The following is a 20,148-nucleotide window of genomic DNA, read 5'->3' on the forward strand; positions in this document are numbered from 1 at the left end:
ACTGTCAATCATCTTTGACGATAGCAGTCCTGACAGAAGTAAATGTGAAATTAACTTATAACTCCAAGTGTCATTTTTAATTAGAAATAAGGAAGGTTTGCAAAGACAAACTTTGCTGAAGTCTTGTCTGAAAGTTTAAAGTCTTGCAAAATATGAAGGTTTTATAGGCTGTACACACAGATCTGTTTGTCACCTTTAGAATTCTGTACTTAATATATAATTCTTTATGTTTAACATTTAATTACACTTTCTGTAACTCAAAATTAGAGCATGATTTTAGGCTATCAGATGATGTTTCTCTGGGAATCAATCCTTTGCATTTCTGGCTAACAACACAAAGGTCATGGGTTCCATTCTCACGGAAAGCATTAACTGATAATATGTGTTCCTTGAATTCAATGTACTGTACGTTGCCTTGGATAAAAGTGTCTGCCAAATGCATAAATATAAATGTAAATGTCCAACCCTGTGGGTTGTGGCCAATTCCATTCAAATTGCAACTCATGAACTGCAAAAAAGTCAATTCTTCTGTTCAGAATTTTGCACACAATTCTTATGTCAACACAGGACTTGCCGTTACTGAGCAGCTCATGTTCTTTACATGTTTTGTCTACAAGTTTTAGTTTTAGCTGTAAAAATCAAAGGAGCAAAAACATTAATAACACAGTGCAATTTTCTCAAATCCACTGTGAAAACACACCTGTAAGAGTGGGATAGAGTGGGATCCAACTCAGCTTTGGGTCGAACAATCAAACCAAGTCTGTAAATTTACTCAAAGATTGCAAACAAATACATTAGTGTGCTTGTATCAGAAGATGTTTTCAAAACAGGGTTAGTTTGGACTCACGTCCACAGCGCCACGGTTTTATAGTGCATCAGTGACAGCCGGAGAGAAAACATCACCGTGCACATCATAAACACACGCATCTAAAGCTGAAATAGTTCCTTCAAATACCATAAACAGATGCATCAGCTTAGCATCAACTGCTTTCCGTAAAAACTAGTGCGTCATTAGATCTGCCAGGAATTGAGAACAGCATTATTTTTAATTGGCAGCATAAAAAAACAAAAATCAATGTGGGAGAAGACACAAGCAAGCAATTTGTGCCTCATACCGAGGAAACGGTTATTAATTGTCTCCCTTCTTGCGAGCGCAAGACCACGCCATTTGCCTTTATGATGCTAATGGCCTCGGCAAATTATCCGTCAAACGGGAAAAACTCTGACTTCATCTCCAATCAGATTCCCCATTCCGCCCCGGATAAAAGTGCAGCACATTCTCCTAAATACCAGCTCAGAGCTGGAGAAAAAGAGGAAAACGCTCATTTTTTCGCAGGACATCAATCAATGAAAATAATTCCTCAAACTTTCTTCTTTTTTCTCAGAGTCAGACTTTAAATGACATTACATATGTAGCACAGCATAAAAAATTCATCTGCGGGAGCCTTGAAATGTCAGTGGTAATGATGGAAGCCTCACCTCCTTTGCTTTCTGCTTCAGACGGGCTTGTTCTGGATCTTCTTGCCGCGAGCGACTCTGGGAGAGAAAGCGAGAGAGAGATGGAGGGAGGATGAACGACAGAAGGAAGGATGGAGGGAGAGATGGGCAGAAGGCAGGTGAGAGCGTGTCGTGAGCTCACTTCATCTGCCGCACTAAAATAGTTGCGGACAAATGAGGGCAGATCTGATGTGTCAAGGACGGAGTGTGTGTGTGTGTGTGTGTGTTCAGCGGTGAGTGATTTTACACCCGCAGGCTGTGCCCTCCAAACACACACACACACACCGCCACAGGCAACTACTAATCAAAAGACAAAATACATGCACGCACACACAGTTACAAATGCAGGTGCAATCGAGAATTATCAGAGTGTGTGTGTGTGTGTGTGCGTACAAATGTCAAAAATTAAACAATTATTCAAATTTGTTTGTGTGTTTGTGTCAAAACTATAAGAGTGGTCTGCAGCCCATACATGCATCTAGTGGCCCTTTCATCACAAAGTACAACAGGAATGAGTCTAAAACCCAGAAATGAGGATTTTTCCAGTTCCATCATGCCAAAGTCAGGTTTTTTAGATGGGTTTTTTGTTAAATGCAGGGTCTGTGTTTAACAAAAGCTCAAGATATTCTCCCGTTTTATTTTACGGTATCAAACAAATCAGAAATAGCCCCTTGTAATTTTTTTTTTAAGTTTTTGCATATCTTGAAAAGACGACAACTACCAAGTGTCTAAATGCGACTACAGAGGTTATGGGGGACATTAAATGTTGTCATGCCGAACAGGTAAAACTCATCCACTCACCAGATGCTTTTAAAGCCTCAATGTGTTTATACTTGCACTCTTAGAAAACATTATAACTCACACTTTCCAACTTGTAGATTTTATATAATGATTGAACAAGTTGTCTGAAGATTAAGTGTGGTCCTGCAACCGTTGTGTAGTTAGTTTATAGCCTAACTCTAGCTTTTTACTTTTGTATTTAGGCTTCAAAAATTAATTTGTGAAGATTATCTTGATGAACAACACATGCACAGAAAAAAAAGAAGTGTGTTTTATGGGTTTTTAGTTAAATGCCTGAACTGTTTAACACAAGCTATTAATTGTATTATATAACTCAAGATATTTTCACATTTTATCTTATGACATATAATACATCATTAATACCTCCTTGTGTGTTTTTTTTTATTTGTTTGTTTTTTTGTTTTTTAAGTTTTATGTGTCTTGAAAAGATGATCACTACCAAATGTCTAAATAGGACAAATGAGGTTGTCAGGGACATTAAACATCATATCACCAAACAGAAAAACTCAAAATTCTTGTTTATATTTTTTCTGTTTTAATCACTCCATAAATCAGAAAATGCTATTAACAGCAAAAAAAAAATTATCATTTCACCATGTCTTTAGGAATAAAATGTTGTATAATATCAGGCAAATGTTATATGAATAAACCCCTCTGTAAAACCCCTTCAGAATATAGATTAAAAATTCACTTTGACAAAATGGTCTTTAAAGATGTACTGTATGTACAGTAAAAAGTGCAATAAAATAAACACTTCCCAGTGTATTTTTCTTTTATGAAAAGCCAAATAGCCTAAAATCTCAAAATTGACCATTGCACGAACCATGTTTTTGCCCATAGCGTCTTGCCTTAAAGACTGAAAGAGCTGTCAGAAGCTTAGTGGTGGTGATTATCTTGATGAACGGAATGTGTAAGAATCATGAACGTTTGTTGGTCACAGAGCTTATTTTCTGCAATAATCTAAAAGCCAATGGAAAAATCCGGTCCAGGGTGATGCTAAAATACGTCATCCCTGCAGCTCTCTCTTCCTGCTTGTGTCTTTAGGTTTGTGTGTGTGTGGTCAGAGAGGGTAAATCTCTCTGCTGAAGCATTTAATCGTGGCCTTGTGTGATTTTACTCTCATTTGGTCTCTTTTAAAGTGAGAGAGATGTGTGAGGTGTGTGCGTGTGATCCTGAGGGCTTTGTGTTTAGGTCTCCAGTCTTTTTTTAATTGCCCCATGAGAACGTCTCCTAACTCACTCTCTCTCGGCGAGGAGAGGGACGGCAGTACTCTGCCCTTCCTCGCCGCTAATTGGTTTTAAATATATCAGGCGGTTCACGTACTGGTCGCTATCTCGGCTGAGAGTAATGCGTTTGGCCCCTGGCCCTCGTGCTCGTCCCCGAAGACTCCAGTCATATTTGAAATGGACGATGAGATTTATTTCAGTAGGTTCATGTTTAAGGGGTCAAATCACGCTGAGCTTAAAGACGCAGTGCGAGAACACAAGGACACAATCCAATGCTCCCACAGAATGATCTCAACCCAAAATAAAACTAGATTTGTTTGTTCTGTCTGTCAATATTCATTCATTCATTCACAGTTTCCAGACTACACTGGCAATGATTTATTGAGCTCAGAGAGCTACAGACGACACGTTTACAATGCATTCGAGCTGGGAACACATAAGCATGTTTCCCTGATCGCATTTTAGGCTTCAGCGGAGTTGAAATCCCTCACAACTGAGATACTTCAGCTTGCGTAACGTCTCATCCCGGCCCAAAGTCACAGAGGTCGGCGTGGCCATTCACGCTCGTGTATGAGCTAAACTGTCTCGTTTTGGGAGATATAATCTCGCACGCCACGGCATAATAACGCCATTAGGCCGAAGGGAGGTGAAACTCGGCCGTGTGAGGGGGTCTTAACGGCGGGTCATCGTCTCTGAGCTAAATGAATTAATGACGGAAACGAGCCGAACTGTTTCACTGTGCCGCTCGGGGCGACGGGCGCAGGGCAGAGTGGACGCAATCGCTTCTTTATTTGGAAAGTCTGTTGTTTGGGGTTATCAGGGGTCATTCCTGGTCATTTCACAGGATCAGACGCACCGCGATGGACACAAATGTAAACTTTGTTCAGACATCCTCAGATAAGTTGTGGGCTGAGCTCTATGAATGTGTGCGGATCAGAGACATGGGGCCAAATTCATGAAAGATGAGTAAGAGCATTTCTGTGTAACTAAAAACATTCTTGTGTTAACTGGCACTGCCAATTAATTTTGCTATTGTAATTTGATATCTGTAAAATTTGATGCAAAAAACAAGCATAAATTGATGCAAGTATACAAAAGATTTATGAACGAATTCTGTTATTTGATTTCTTTAAATCAACAAATTATGCAAGAATGCTTTTGATTTCTGAGTGATTTGCACAGACATTCATTCTGTTAGTCTTTCCATACGTCATCTAATGCCATTGGCTCAGTATCATTGAGACACTATTGAGAATTATATTATATTTTATATGGTTTTTATTTTTGTATTTTCCATTTTCATTTTAACTTTAAAGTTTTAGTTATTTTCTTGTGTGTTTTTGTCATTTTTATTTTTTTTATTAAATGAAAATTATTAATGTATAATACATGTTGCTTTGGCACCTAGCTGAAACATACACTTTTTATATTTTATTTTATTTCATTTAAAAGTTTGTTTTATTTCAAGTAATAAATGCTTTTTATAGGTTTTAGTCTTTAGTCAAGGTGACAAAGCAATGATTTATTGCAAATTTCAGGCATCTCATAATGACAAATTTACTTATTAATGCAAAATATCTGAAATAACACCAAACCAACATGTGGCTCAACAATCTTCTTGGCTGGTGTTTTATAAAAACCTAATTTGGATTCCCTAACTTTTTTGCCAGATGCGCCATTTTGACCTAAATATTGACTCCCCCTGGCATTTTAAGTTAAAATTTCAATAATTTATCAGTATATTCACATGTACATGGTTCTCTGATGTTGGTCAATGGTCACACGACATGCAGGTAAACCAATAAAATCTTTAAAAATAAATAAATATGACATTTTTATTTATACATTTTTTTCCAGTTCATGATCCCTAGTTTGGGAAATCCTGATGCTAAATGAATTTTTAAGGTTCATTGGTCTGGCTGATATGATCAGTGAAGATATTGAAATCTTGCGATCAGGATAGCTAAAGGACAACTGAATGTCAATAAACATAATACAGTTTAATGATGCCACTAATTTCCCCCTTTTTTTTTTCATTTTCAATCAGCAAATGTCTATAGATTTTAGAACTAATACAAGTGACTTTTTTATCTTATTAAGCAAAGACGGTTTGTGGTTGATACAATAACTCAAATTAACAAGCAATAACCCATTTATTTATCCAGTTTGTAGAAAGGTGCAGAATTTCTGTTGTTCTGCACCTGAGATCCCATCGTTAATGTTTATGGATCTGAGATTACGAGATGCCAGATTACCTTCGCCGCTCTGAGGAGAATCTCTCGTTCTCGCTCATCTTTCCTCTGCTTTTCCATCCGTTCCAGCTGCTCAAAAAACTTGAGCTGTGAGCGCACATCTGACGACTGCTCGTACCACTCGTCTTCCTGCAGAGAGAAAGAGGTCAGGAGTTTTGATACACATTTTAACTTATTTATGAGTGTTTATGACTCAATCACGATGAAAACTTTCTTCTTAGGCAGGTGAGACGGAAGTTTACGGGACGAACGCAAAAAACATGTTTACTTCAGAAAGCGACCTCGATGTTTTGTGCACTTCCTGTGCTACCCTTGCCTCTTTTCATTTTCTGACAAGCTCGTCTCTCCTCTCATCCCTGCCTCCGTCTCTCCTGTCCTTTGTTGGCTATGAAGTCAGCCGTGCCTCTTTCAGGACGCTCTTGTTTTTTGCTGATGTCAGTTTCTTCACACAGGCGCGTCTCGTACGGCTCATTTATGAAGCAGCACGCGGAGAGCGGCAGATGCAACAAAAAAGCCACAACACACACCAAACAGAAAAACAGAAAAACAAAAAAACGTCCGTGACTGCATTCCTCTCCGCTAAACTACTCGCCATGTACACAAATAAACAGCTTTTAAAGCGCTGTGCCACCTGCTTTTCCTCCTTTGTGGGTTTGTTTTGTGTTCCCGTTAATGCGAGTCTCTTGGAAGAGCGCTGCGTTTAATGCGATGCGGGGAAAGTGTGTGTCGGACTCTCTGGCTGTGGGTTTGAATACTGAATTGTTTACCTGTCTGCTTCTGTCTCTTTGTAATTCATGTGCCCAAAAGTTTGCACTTCAACAGCAGGATTTCAGCTGCACTTTACAATACGATTATGTGTGTTAACATGAACTAACAGACAAAACTATGCATATATCTAATACATTTTAACATTAAAGCTGCACGCATAGACATGCAAAGTGAACTAACAATAGAATACATACAACCAGAAAGTTTATCAAGACAAACTTCAGCAAACCAGACAAGTTTTTCAGTAAAACAGCCAGTTAGACAGACAAGTGATTGCTAGGGCACTGCTAAGAGGTCGCTAGGGTGTTCAAGATGATTTCTATGGCAGCTTGGGTGGTTGCTATAATGTTGCTAGGGTGTTTTGGATGACTGCTGGGGCATTTAGGTCAATGCTAGGGTGCTGGCATGAGATCTAGTTGCTAGGGCATTGCTAAGTGGTCACTAGGGTGTTCAAGATGGTTTCGATGGCAGTTCGAGTTGTTGCTAGGGTGTTTTGGGTGGGTGCTGCGGCATTTTAAAAGTTCATCCAAAAATGAAAATTGTTTACCTGTCTGCTTCTGTCGACAGTTACACAAATCTGTTTATATTTTTAATTATATTTTTCTTTCAAAAACGCATCGATTCGCTACAGGAGGCCTTTATTCACCCCCTGAAGCCGTGTGATGTGCATTTTAACATGGATGCGTGCGCTTTATTTGACTACTTTTGGACAGTTGAACAAAAACACCCGCCCATGCCATTACAAAGCTAGAAATAGCCAGGACCATTTTTAATATAACTTTGACTGGATTCATCTGAAAGAAGAAAGTCATATACTACTAGGATGCCTTGAGGGTGAGTAAAATATGGGCTAATTTTTAGTTTTGGGTGAACTAACCCTTTAAGTCAATCCTAGGGTGTCGCCAAGACTTGTGGTTGCTAGGGAATTGCTAGGTTGTTCAGAATGTTTCTAGGGTATTCTGGTTGGTTGCTTGGGTCTTTCAAGGCTGTTTCTAGGGTGCTGCTAAGGAGTTCTGTTGGGTTGCTAGGAAACTGCTAGGCGGTAATTAGGGTGTTCAAGGTTGTTGCTAGGTTATTGCTAGCCTGTTGTGAGTGGTTGCTAGAATGTTGCTAGGCAGCTGCTAGGATGTCCAAGATGGTTACTTGGGTGTTGCAAGCTGTTGCTAAGGTGATGTGGGTGGTTGCTAGGTTATTCTTGATGGTTGCTAGGACTTTCTGGGTGGTTGCTAAAGTGCAGCCAAGAAGTTCTACATGGTTGCTAGGGCATTGCTAGGGTGTTCCAAATGGTTTCTAGGGCATTCTGGGTGGTTGCTAAGGTGTTACTAAGCTAAAGTGATGTGATTGGTTTCAAGGCTGTTGTAGGTGGTTGCTAGGGCATTGCCAAGGTATCACTAGGCAACATGAATGGTTTCTTCAGTGTTGGAATAGTGATGTGGGTGGTTGCTGTGGTGTTCCTAGGTGGTTGATAGGGTGCTACCAAAGAGATCTGTACATTGCTAGGTGGTTGCTAGGGTGTTCAAGATGGTTTCTAGGGCATTGTTAAGTGGTTTCTAGGGTGATCAAGATGGGATCTAGGGCTTTCTGGGTGGTTTCTTAGGTGTTGCTAGACAGTTGCTAGGGTATACAAGGTGGTTGCTATGGTATTGCTAGGGCATCCCTGGGAAGCTGCTAGGGTGTTCTGGGTGGTTCTTAGGGTGTTATATACACAGATAAAAAGACAAATAAATACCTAACTTCATGCATAACTAATTTTAACATATAGAACTTTATGTAGCGTGTTCCTAAATAAATCATAGTTTTTCTCTTCAAATGTTTAAAGTGTTTGTAAATTGGTGTTTGGTGATTAGTTTTTGGCTCAAGGTCTGCATATAAAGTCACATCAGAGGTGTTCAGCTGAGATTAGGACTTTGTTTTCTGCAGACCAGTCAAGTTCTTCCACACTGACTCAATCAATCATGTCTTTTTGAACCATGTCTTATACACAGAGACACTGTCATGTTAGAATAGAAAAGGGTTCTGTCCAAACTGTTGCTATACAATTAAAAACACACAATTCCCTAGAATATCTTTACATGCTTAAACATTAAGATTTGTACTCATGGAAATTACTAAAGTAGTCAAACCTGTTCATTAGAAGGGGGTGACCCGATACTTTTGGCAATATAGTGTATAAATAAAAGCATGTCTTCCATCTTACACCATACCTTACACGAGTCCATTCGGTGCTGGGCAATGGAGGAAACTTTCTCCAGCACCGTCCGTAATCTGGACTGGGTGGCGTGAGAGATGAAGTTCACAGCCTCCAGCGGTATGTCCGTCACTCCAAACCTCTTCGCTGAAACAAGAAAGACGCAGATGCAGATGTTACGAAAATATCAGTAATCAAACAAAACACATCACCACACAGATGTTTGGAAGGAAGTTCAGCGAGAGAAAATTACATCTGTCCTTTCTTATAAATCTTCCACAAAAAGGTCCAATGTGTGTTGAAACCACAAAGGGTTATGTTGAACTGACACGACCTGCATTGAAAACACAAATATGTGGAGAGGATGTTTTCTCACTCCCGTGACTCGTTTTCAAACCTGATTTCCTGATATTACAATAAAATGAGTTTGGATGAGCCTCTGTGGTTTGGAAGGTCAGCAAAGCTGATCCAACCACCCAGAAGAGCTCAAGAGACTTAAGCAACTCTGTCTCTCCTAAAAAATTCTTAAGAAACATAAAAACAGACACAAAGTCTGTGCAGTAAATCTATAGAGCTATAAAATGAACATGGATAGCAGCTGATCATTTGATACTGGAGGAATCCAATGAGAAATGTCTGATCTTCTATTGAGATCTTTTGATTGCTGTTACTGGGATCTTGGCAAATCTGAGCACAGCTTGAGACATTTTTAAGAAAAATAAGTGTCTTTTTATTAGAAGAAACATCTGAGATATTTACATTTACATTTACATTTATTCATTTAGCTGACGCTTTTATCCAAAGCGACTTACAATTGCTATATATGTCAGAGGTCGCACGCCTCTGGAGCAACTAGGGGTTAAGTGTCTTGCTCAGGGACACATTGGTGTCTCACAGTGGATTTGAACCCGGGTCTCTCACACCAAAGGCATGTGTCTTATCCACTGCGCCATCACCACCCCTATTAGATCTATTAGATATAATAGAACTTCTCTCATTTCATTAGAATGATACTGACGAGAAAAATCTGAGACTGACATTTTAATCTGTGATTATGAAGTGAAGCGAAGTGACATACTGCCAGGTATGGTGACCCATACTCGGAATTCGTGCTCTGCATTTAACCCATCCAACGTGCACACACACACACACACAGCAGTGAACACACACACACACACACACACCGTGAACACACACCCGGAGCAGTGGGCATTTATGTTGCGGCGCCCGGGGAGCAGTTGGGCGTTCGGTGCCTTGCTCAAGGGCACCTCAGTCGTGGTATTGAGGGTGGAGAGAGCGCTGGACATTCACTCCCTCCACCTACAATCCCTGCTGGCCCGAGACTCGAACCCACAACCTTTGGATTACGAGTCCGACTCTCTAACCATTAGGCCACGACTTCCCTTTATTCTTTCCTATGAAAAAATAAAGGGGAAAAGAAAAGTAGCTCTTTCACATGAGTTGACGACTTTTACTTTAAAGGATAATTAGCACCAGAATTTCTAAAGAGCGCTGCAAACCTTCAGAGCGCTTCTATCTACAACATCCCTATCTTTAATTTGCTATTAACATAAGTTCTCCTTCCACTGTTATTTTAAGAAAATCACACCAATTATTTAAATCAGCCGCTAAATGTGCTGAAAGTGTCCTGAATGACTCCAAACGAGATCTTTTTTATAAAAACGGGAAAAAGAAATGCTGAAAACATCTCGGAAATGTCAAAACATGAGGAGTTTCTTAAAGTTAAAACAAATTCTGTTCTAAAAAAATTTCCACAAAATAAAAAAACAACAAGCTACTTTCCTAGAGAATAAACTAATTTGTATATCTCTTCGTGCAGGTTTAGCAGTGTTTCAATATTAGAAGCATCGAAATCAACGTTTCCTTCCCGTCACCTATAAACAATCTGTCAGAAAAGAGAGCAGCGGTGGACAGGCTTCAGTCCCTGCAAACGAAAATCATCCTGCAGGTCAGTTCTACCACACAATTACTCTGCTCTGACACGGTTTACATGAGACACTCCAGATAGACCAGAAGTCCTCACAGACGCAGCTGGAGTCTTCATTTGGCAGGCTTGGTCCTCTTAAGGCAACATACATGAACAACATATACTGTAAATACATGTGCATTTATGCATTTGATACATGCTTTATCCAGAGTGACTAACATTGCATTCAAGGTGGATATAAGGTGTTAGATGATGTCTCAAACTTCATTTGTATGATGGGTAAACCCCATATTCTCTGATGTTACTTTTTATGTTACAAAAAAAAATAAAATTATTAGTTCATGCATTCCAAAGGAACTGAACCCATGAACTATTGTTTTCTGCATTCATCTACTTGTTTTGTTTTGTTTTCTTTAAAGTTGTATTTTTGTTGAAATATAGGTTTCACCAAAAAAACAGCATTGCATCATCTGTATCCCTCCATGTTTTTGTTCACTAAAGTTTTTGTTTTTTGGGTTTTTTTACATTTAAGTTTTTACAAAAAGAAGCCATGGCCTTGGCATTACTAGCATCATGCACTACTGTTTGGACTAGGAATGCACGCACAAAGTGCAAAGGCTGCAATTTTCAATTTGATGCTGAGGAAAAGTAATATACAGGATAACTGTTTAATATAGCATGAGCGAGTGCAATGGATGTGATCTTTGTGTTTGAGGGTGAATCAGGGCTTTCGGAAGTTTTGTTGGGTTGTGTGTGTGAGTTTCTCTCAGATTGAGCCGAGCTGGCAGGATTTGTGCCTCCCTTGGTTCTCTGTCACCTACGAGTTCTCCAGCAGCCCATCAACGACACGACACCACACCGCCGCTCCGCCACGGCCCAGCAGGGGGCGCTTCGTCCTCCTACACACACGCCTGCACCTGTGAGAAGAATTACTCGTTTCTAACGCACACGATGCTCCCAGCGACAGCTCGACGGCCACGCTAACGCGCGGTAAAACAGATGCCCTAGAGCTTCTGACGCTTAACTGAGATCTAATGTGTAGCGAACACAAGGGTGACAGAACAAGCACTGTACATCTAGTTTAAACTAGTTTGTGAGGAAAGAACTTCAAGCCATACGATTCTAGTCTGGAAATGTTACATCTAATGATAGTTGCATTTTGTGAGAGAAATCGTACTTAGCAGTTCAATGTGAAACTCACTGCGAAAAATTAGCTTAATACTACATTTTATTTAGTTTGGGGTTGGATTTCCTGTTGTTGGAAATGTTTTTGAAAGAAGTCTCTTCAAGGCTACATTTATTTGATCAAAATGTCAAAATTGAATGTCAATGTGTTCAAATGTAATTTATTAAGCTGAATTTTCAGCATCATTACTCCAGATCCTTCAGAAATCATTCTAATATGCTGATTTTCTGCTCAAGAAACATTTCTGATTATTATCAGTGTTGAAAACAGTTGTGCTGCTTCATATTTTTTGTGCAAACTGTGATGCATTTTATTTTTCAGGATTCTTTGATGAATAGAAAGTAAAAAAACAGCTTTTATTTGAAATAGAAATCTTTTGTAGCATAATAAATGTCTTTACTGTCACTTTTGATCAGTTTATTAAAAAAAAGTGTTTATTTCTTTCATAAAAAGTCTTACTGGCCCCAAACGTTTGAGTGGTAGTGTATATTCTAGCATTTGTTTGAATATAAATGTTGGTGGTCATATGTTGAGGAATGTTCCAGGTTAAATAAGCGTGTTGACAGAGATGCGGATAAGATGGAAATCTAGGCGGACAAACATTCAGCTTTCATTACAAGCGGTCATTGCCAAGTGCTTTTCTTTTTGTTATTTACACAAACACAGAAGGATGAGCTGAACATTTCTCTGTGGTAATCGACAGCATGACACAGACCATTTTTCCATGCCGTGACCCTTTAACAATGCGAAAACTGTTTAAGATCCAGTTGAAAAGATGCAGAACCAGAAATATAAAACATTCTAGGGACACCAATAAAAACGATCAATGCAATTCTGATGTCCACCTTTTTCCTGAGTAACCGATGAGCGTGCCATGATGGATTCTAACTTCCATTCGGATGCTGTCATGTTCCAGTCTCCACAGAAACCCATGTTAAGACAGGGTAAAAAGATTGATTGAATTAATTAAACTGAAACTTTTTCAGCATAACTAAATATCAAAATGTGCACAGGGTTAAACTGTGCTGTTGCTGGATGCCACAGTAACAGCAAGAAACTTAAGCAATTCCTGTGCAGTACTTGTTTTGCAAACCAGCAAATCTGTCCGTGTCCAGCAGCGTATGCCTTGCATTCTGTGTCAAGAGAAAACGAGCATGGCTTGCAGTGCCTAAGTTAAAATACTGTGTTGCTGATACTTTGTGTATTATGTACAAACATCTTTTAAATGTCAACTCTGTATTCTTTCTGCATTTTTTTTCCAACTCTGTATTCGCTTCATGTCATCCATCCACCCACTGACAGGTGAGTTACTGCAAAAATACCGTCATTGCGACACTGTAAAATGACTAAACTATAGCGCCATGTGCTTTTTACGTGTCATTAACGATTATTTTAGTAACTGTGTAATCAGTCAATTATTCTGACGATTAATCAAGACCTAATAAAAATAGACCTAAGCGAACAATAGTGGGGAAGTCGTGGCCTAATGGTTAGAGAGTCGAACTCGTAATCCAAAGGTTGTGGGTTCGAGTCCCCGGCCGGCAGGGATTGTAGGTGGGGGGAGTGAATGTCCAGCGCTCTCTCCACCCTCAATACCACGACTGAGGTGCCCTTGAGCAAGGCACCGAACCCCCAATTGCTCCCCGGGCGCCGCAGCATGGCTGCCCACTGCTCCGGGTGTGTGTTCACGGTGTGTGTGTGTGTGTGTGTGTGTGTGTGCATTTGTTCACTACTCACTGCTGTGTGTGTGCACTTGGATGGGTTAAACGCAGAGCACCAATTTCGAGTATGGGTCACCATACTTGACAATACGTCACGACTTTTTTTTTTTTTTTTATAGCCTTTAAAATGGCTTAAAATTAGTGCTGTCAAAATTAGTGCGCGAACACAGGCCATTCATTTTTACATTTTACATTTATCGCAGTTAATGCAGGGGCAGGGCTATGGCTGGCCACCCAATCACAATCGCTGCGTCTGTCTCTTTTGTCTTGACAAGAATTGCATTTATTTAGAGGCAGAACGTCTTTAAGACCAGGAGACTTTTCAGACGCATGCATCAACTTCACCTCAGCAGCAGGCGCGAGTTAGATCCGCATCACGTTCAGCAGCGGCAGCTCTTAAAGTAATAGCAGCCAAATAACCTAATAACTAGCTGCTGTGAAGTCTATTCAACAAAGAACAAAAGAAAAATGAGGAAATCAATAACTTTTGTAGCTTTAAGGATTCATCGCAATAACCTTTTTTCATTTTTTATTCAGTGGCGGAAACGAGCTTCCATAGGTATCAGTGATACTTGCCTTCAGTAATAAAAAAAAGATGCCAGTAAACAAATTTGAAAAATATACTGTCTTTATGTTGTTTCTACATTAATTTGACGATTGAATGTAAAATTATTGTTGCAAAATAAAAGTATATTTTAAAACGTTAATGTTGGGTGGGATTAATTACGATTAATTTTTTTGAATGGCCTGATGATTGTTTTTACACTTACAACCCGATCTAACCCTTGTTTCATACTGACTAAGCAACATTTAATTCAAATGTCCACTTAATCTTCAAAACATGCAAACTCAGAGCAAGGGTTTAAACTTTTATGTTGAAGTCGCGATGAACAGTTAGCATATTGAGAAAGATAATGCTTTATTCTCCTGTGTTGGTTTATAAATGATTTACCTTATAAATCTGATAGAATGGTGCACATTGTTCCCAGATGAATGTTATAAGCAACTCAGTCTCACAGCATATGCAAAGTATGCGCATGTAAATGATAACTGTTTGTGTGGAGCAGCATTTACTGTGAACGGAGCTGTAATATACACGCAGATAAATAAAGCGCATATTAAACCCGCATTTAATTTAATTGCAGCCTTTGTGAAATCATAATAGCACTCTGATTTATTATGATTTTTAAATGGTTTTAATATTTTGTGCAGTCTTAGTGTCTGAGTCTAATAATGCTTTTAATGGATTCTCATCCATGGAATGTGCAACTTCCGGTATTTAATCGAGGAATGTATTATTGTTGTATTATCAGCTCAAAATTTTTTAATTTGACTAGAAACACCAGAGACCAGAAATGTAAATGATTCGAGTGTGATTTCCTCATTCAGGATTGTGAGTATTTGGTGGAACAAAGAGGACACACTCCTGGTGGCCCAAAGCGACCGTGGACTGGCCTACATTCACAAGAACAGAATAACTCCACATCATCACAGATGGGTTTGTGTGTCCTTGTGAGAGCTTTTCATATAATTCTGAACATATATTTAACACCGTAAACAAGCCACATGGTTGAGGAGTGTTTGTCGTGGAGGTACTGTACCTGTTTCCAGTATACGCCGGTGTAACAGACCTGCAGGCAGGAAGGCCTCGTCTTTACAGGAGCGGATGTGCGTTCCCACCAGATCAGAGTTGGTCGCTAGAATACGAGCGCTCTCCTCGTTGAGGTTCACACCAGCCATAGACGCAACATCGTTGATGTCATCATCGTCTCTGCAATACAAGACAAGCATCAGTCTGAACTCACAACACGTTATTACAGAGCTACTCAGAGTAATAATAACATAATACTGCATATTCGTTTAGCACTAAATCAAAGCACTTGATATTCTACAGTCGGCCAGTGATGTTTACATGAAAAAACTGCATTATTTTTTTATGTATTATGATGACGATTGTTGTTCATGCAGGTTTTCAGAGCTTACGTTAAATGAAAGATGCCACATGATGAGAACCAACCAAAAAAATAAAATGATTAGCTATTAATGGTATTCGAAAAAATATTATATAATTAATATAATATATATTATATTATTATATAATATGATAAAATTAATATAATTTTTTTAAAATATTGAAAATGTTTTAAATATCAAATAAAAATCAAATAAATAAATATTAGTGCTGTCAAACAATTAATCGCAATTAATCACACCCAAAATAAAAGTTTTTGTTCACATAATATATGTGTGTGTACTGTGTATATCTATTATGTATATATAAATACACACACATTCATGTATATTTTGAAGAAAAAGATGTTACGTTTATATATTAAATATATTTATATATGATATAATTTATATGAATATAAACATATACACGTAAATACATGTAAAAATTTTCAAAATATATGTATGTGTGTATATAAATAATAAATATACACAGTACACACACATATATTATGTAAACAAAAACTTTGGCAGCACTAATAAATATAAAAGTTCACTGATATATTATTTGTCAAATACCCTTGCATAATACACATATTCTGAACAGAATGGAAATGTGCATGCATGCAAAATTAAATAAATAGATACACACAAAACAAAAGAAGAATATGCATGTCAGAAAATAAAAATCAAACGAAGTAAATCAATATAATAAATGTTCCTAGACATGCTTTGTGCTTCGCCCATGTGCATCACATGAGTTATGAACAATGGGAATGTGCATTTTAAATAAATAAGTGTTCATGGACATGTTTTTGAATGGCAGAGCGTGAATGCACATGCAAGTTCTGTCAGACAAAGTCACAGAGTCAGCTGACTGAAGAAGTTAAACTCAGCATTTACCGGTGCTTTACTGATGTGTTTGACTTTCCAGTTTATCTAAAAATATGACCAGAAAGCTGTCTTCTCATTTTGATGACTTTACTTAACAAAACACTAGAATTAGAAACAGTGCATCTGGTGTAAACGTATGAGCCCCATGTCAGCTCCTCTTCCAAAAACATCTCTGCAGTTGTCCTTGACACATATGCACTGAATATGAAAGAAATCAGATGTTTATGGGATGTTTAATGTTTAACGGATTTTCTGTACCACCCTGAGTAATTAGACAAAGAGTTCAGTCAGATTAAACTTAATTAGATCATTTGTTTTTCATTCTGACTGAGCCATCGGTCGCAGTGTAAAACTAAAACTCTTTCAAATCATTTCCAGTGATTGAAATCAAGATGAAATGAAATGAAATATAAATATTAGATGAAAATTTGCTTAAGCTAATAAACTGAAATAAAAAGTTTAAGAAGGTCTACTAAAATGACAAAAACTAAAACAAAAAAAAGAATTACAGCTAAGAAATAAACTAATAACAAAATGACAAAAGCATAAGAAATTAAAAAAACAAATCATGATGCTGAAAAAAAGCTAAATATTCAAAACATGAATAATACTATAACAGTATATGCATAATAATAAAATAACATTTCAAGCTGAAGTACTAAAAGTACTCAAATTAAAACAAAAATAAATTAAAGCTACATAGAAATATAATAAATAAAATTAGTAAAAATGAAAAAACACAAAGTTGTTAAAACTAAGTAAAATTTAAATGAAAACAAATAAAAGCTAATTCAAAATATTAATAAACTTATAAATATTATATAAATAATAATAAAATATTACTGCAAATTGAAGTACTGAAAAGTACTCAAATTAAAACTGAAATAAAAATAAAGCTAAATAGAAACAAAACAAATTTAACTAATAAAAATGAAATAAAAAACAAAAGGTTAATAAAACTTGATTGAAAATTACAATTTATTAAAATAAAAAAAATAAAAGCTCATTCAAAATATGAATAAACACTATAATAGCATATCAATAATACTAAACTGACACTGATCCTTTATATTATATTATGTTAACATTATTAGTCAAGCGTGACACTCCATCAGTGTGACTGGCAGCTTTTCCACCCAATCGTTTCTCTCCCTTTTTCCCTGTTGCCTTGGTAACGGTGTCCTAATTACAGCACATTAGCAGAGGAGTTTCCTGCGCCTACGGCACTGCTGAAAACTTCAAGGCTCCGGTCACAGAGGTCAAAGTTCACTCCGCTCCGCTCTCATTTATATCCGCGTCTGTACCTCTGTTTCTGACATTGACCCCCTGGCATCTCGCGCCCGTGTGTGTGTACGGCCCCGTCGCCCCCTGCCAGAGCCTCTCCCAGACTGGCCAGGGTGTCTATGAGTCCTGACACCGCGGCAGGAGCTGACAGAGGCCATTAGCACTGCGCAGAGTTAGCATGTTAGCCTAGCTGCCGCCACACAGCACAGAAATGAAGGAGAGCAACTCAAGAGTTTGCTGTAGAAGTCAGGAGTATTATTAGTGTGTCACATTCATCTTTCTTCTGCCATAAATGATCGGTCATTTCAGCTTCCCTTTACAAAAAACGTTACCATGGTAACTAAAGTTCCTGCCAAAACTGTGTTTTTTGCCCCTTTATTTTCACTGTAAAGATTTAAAAATATATATATATATTAAATGATTAGCTTTATGCCTTTAACCACACCAGCCATCTAATTAAAATGTTATTTTGAAGAAAATATAAGTATTTGAAATACTTGATCTTCAAGTAGTTAATCATTTTTAACCAGAAAAAATACTCACTTATTTCATGAAGCACTGGAAACAATCAAAATCAACATACTACTTTAAACATATTGCTTTTATAATCAATTGTTAACTTAATTATGATTAATTAATTATACAAAATATTCAATATTCATTAAAAAAAAATATTCAGTGCTGTTATTGTTGACTAAAACTAAAACTGTTAGTTGGTCAATTAAATTAAGTTTAAAAAATCTGAAATATAAATATAAGATGAAAATGTGAATTTCAAAAACTTGAAAATTAGAAGAGTTGCCTTGGCAACTAATTGAAATGACTATGTTTAAATTGAAGTACTTAAATGACTAAAAATAAAATTAAAGCTAAATATTTCTATATTTAATGTTAAATTAGCTTTTTTTCTATTTTTGTCTTTTCAGTTTGCATTTTAATTTTAGATTAAGTTTTAGTGTGTTTGTTAAATGAAATAAGTAATAAAAATATAATAAAATAATACAACATAATAATAATAAAATACAATATAATAACATTAGATGTATTTAAATATAAAAAACTGATAAAAATGGCAAAAGCACATAAACATGCTAAAACCTAAACTAAAATGCAAACGGAATATACTCAAAATAAGCAAAATCTATTCAAAATATTAATAAATACTAGAATTGTATATAAATAATACTAAAACAATCCCATATAGAGTATGGGATGAGTCGTGTGTGAAATGTTAACACTTAGAGTTGTTCATTATGAGCAACAGCAATAGTGAATGTCACGATGTCTTTATGCCAAATGGGAATTTTTGCTGTATTAACTAAACTAAGTTAAAAGTATCTGGTGTTACCCGATGGGAGAACAGCCAATCAAAATCATCATGGTCACGAAACACGCCGTTGGGTAAAGGGTCGTCAGTACCAAGCAAACCTGACAGCTTAATTAGCTACACTGCTAAAGATTTATTGGTTTATCAATCAGCGCCTGCGGCTGAAGCCCTGGGCAGAGAGAGAGAGCAGTGAACTCTGTGACCTGTGACACACACACACACACAACGGCTCTCTTACAAACCCTTCACACTCTACATAGGCAGTTAACCTGAAACCTTAACTTTAACCTGAAATCAAACGCCCTAGATAGGCAGCAACTCACTGTGCCACACAAATAGTGCTGCTCACATGAAGCACATGATTTACAACTGATTCCAATCAAGTTTAACCAGCACTTGATTACATTCGAGGCTCTTAGAAGTGTGAAATTTATCATTAGGATGCATGCAAATTTGGTCTGAAAGTCTGCATCATGTTGCATCAGTATAGCAACTTTAAATTCAGTTTGGAACAGAACTAAAGTCTGTTTATATGACTGTGCAGCATTCAAACACAAAAACACACACACATTCTCAGATTTGCACAATATCTTTGTCTCATAAACTCTGAAACTATCATGCAATTTATCCTGATAACTACAGTTTCCGCCGAATACTATAGGTCTTACTGTAAAGCCATAATTTATGAATGAATACCAAGACACCAAAGTTATACTGAGAAAAAACTAAATGAGATGAACTATTCATAAACTACTTAATCATATTTTATATTCAAAATTTATACAAAACAGTGCTGTTGTTATTGTTGACTCAAAATAAAAATATTAATAAATCATTTTTTGGTAAATTAAATATAATATACAATGTAATAAATATATAAATAGAATATATTTTTTTTTAACTTAATATACTTATATATGTGACCCTGGACCACAAAACCAGTCATAATGGGCAATTTTTTGAAATTGAGATTCATACATCATCTGAAAGCTGAATAAATTAGCCTTTCATTGATGTATGGTTTGTTAGGATAGGACAATATTTGAAAATCTGGAATCTGAGGGTGCAAAAAATAATTTAAATATTGAGAAAATCACCTTTAAATT

The 20,148-nt window shown here is 37.2% G+C and overlaps 1 protein-coding gene across 2 annotated transcripts in view; it reads right to left on the reverse strand.

Moving 5' to 3' along the window:
- LOC306843337 (transcription initiation factor TFIID subunit 4) overlaps positions 1-20,148 on the reverse strand; it is an 87,593-nt gene that overhangs the window by 41,408 nt on the left and 26,037 nt on the right. For both annotated transcript variants that reach the window (XM_079374754.1, XM_079374753.1), the window contains 4 exons: positions 15,189-15,358; positions 8,749-8,879; positions 5,780-5,905; positions 1,480-1,536 (listed from right to left, as the gene is read on the reverse strand). In XM_079374754.1, coding sequence (XP_079230880.1) covers positions 1,480-1,536; positions 5,780-5,905; positions 8,749-8,879; positions 15,189-15,358 — 484 coding nt within the window. The remainder of the gene's footprint in view (positions 1-1,479; positions 1,537-5,779; positions 5,906-8,748; positions 8,880-15,188; positions 15,359-20,148) is intronic.

This window comes from Barbus barbus (genome assembly GCF_936440315.1).
Source record: "Barbus barbus genome assembly, chromosome: 23".
Classification (NCBI taxonomy): domain Eukaryota; kingdom Metazoa; phylum Chordata; class Actinopteri; order Cypriniformes; family Cyprinidae; genus Barbus; species Barbus barbus.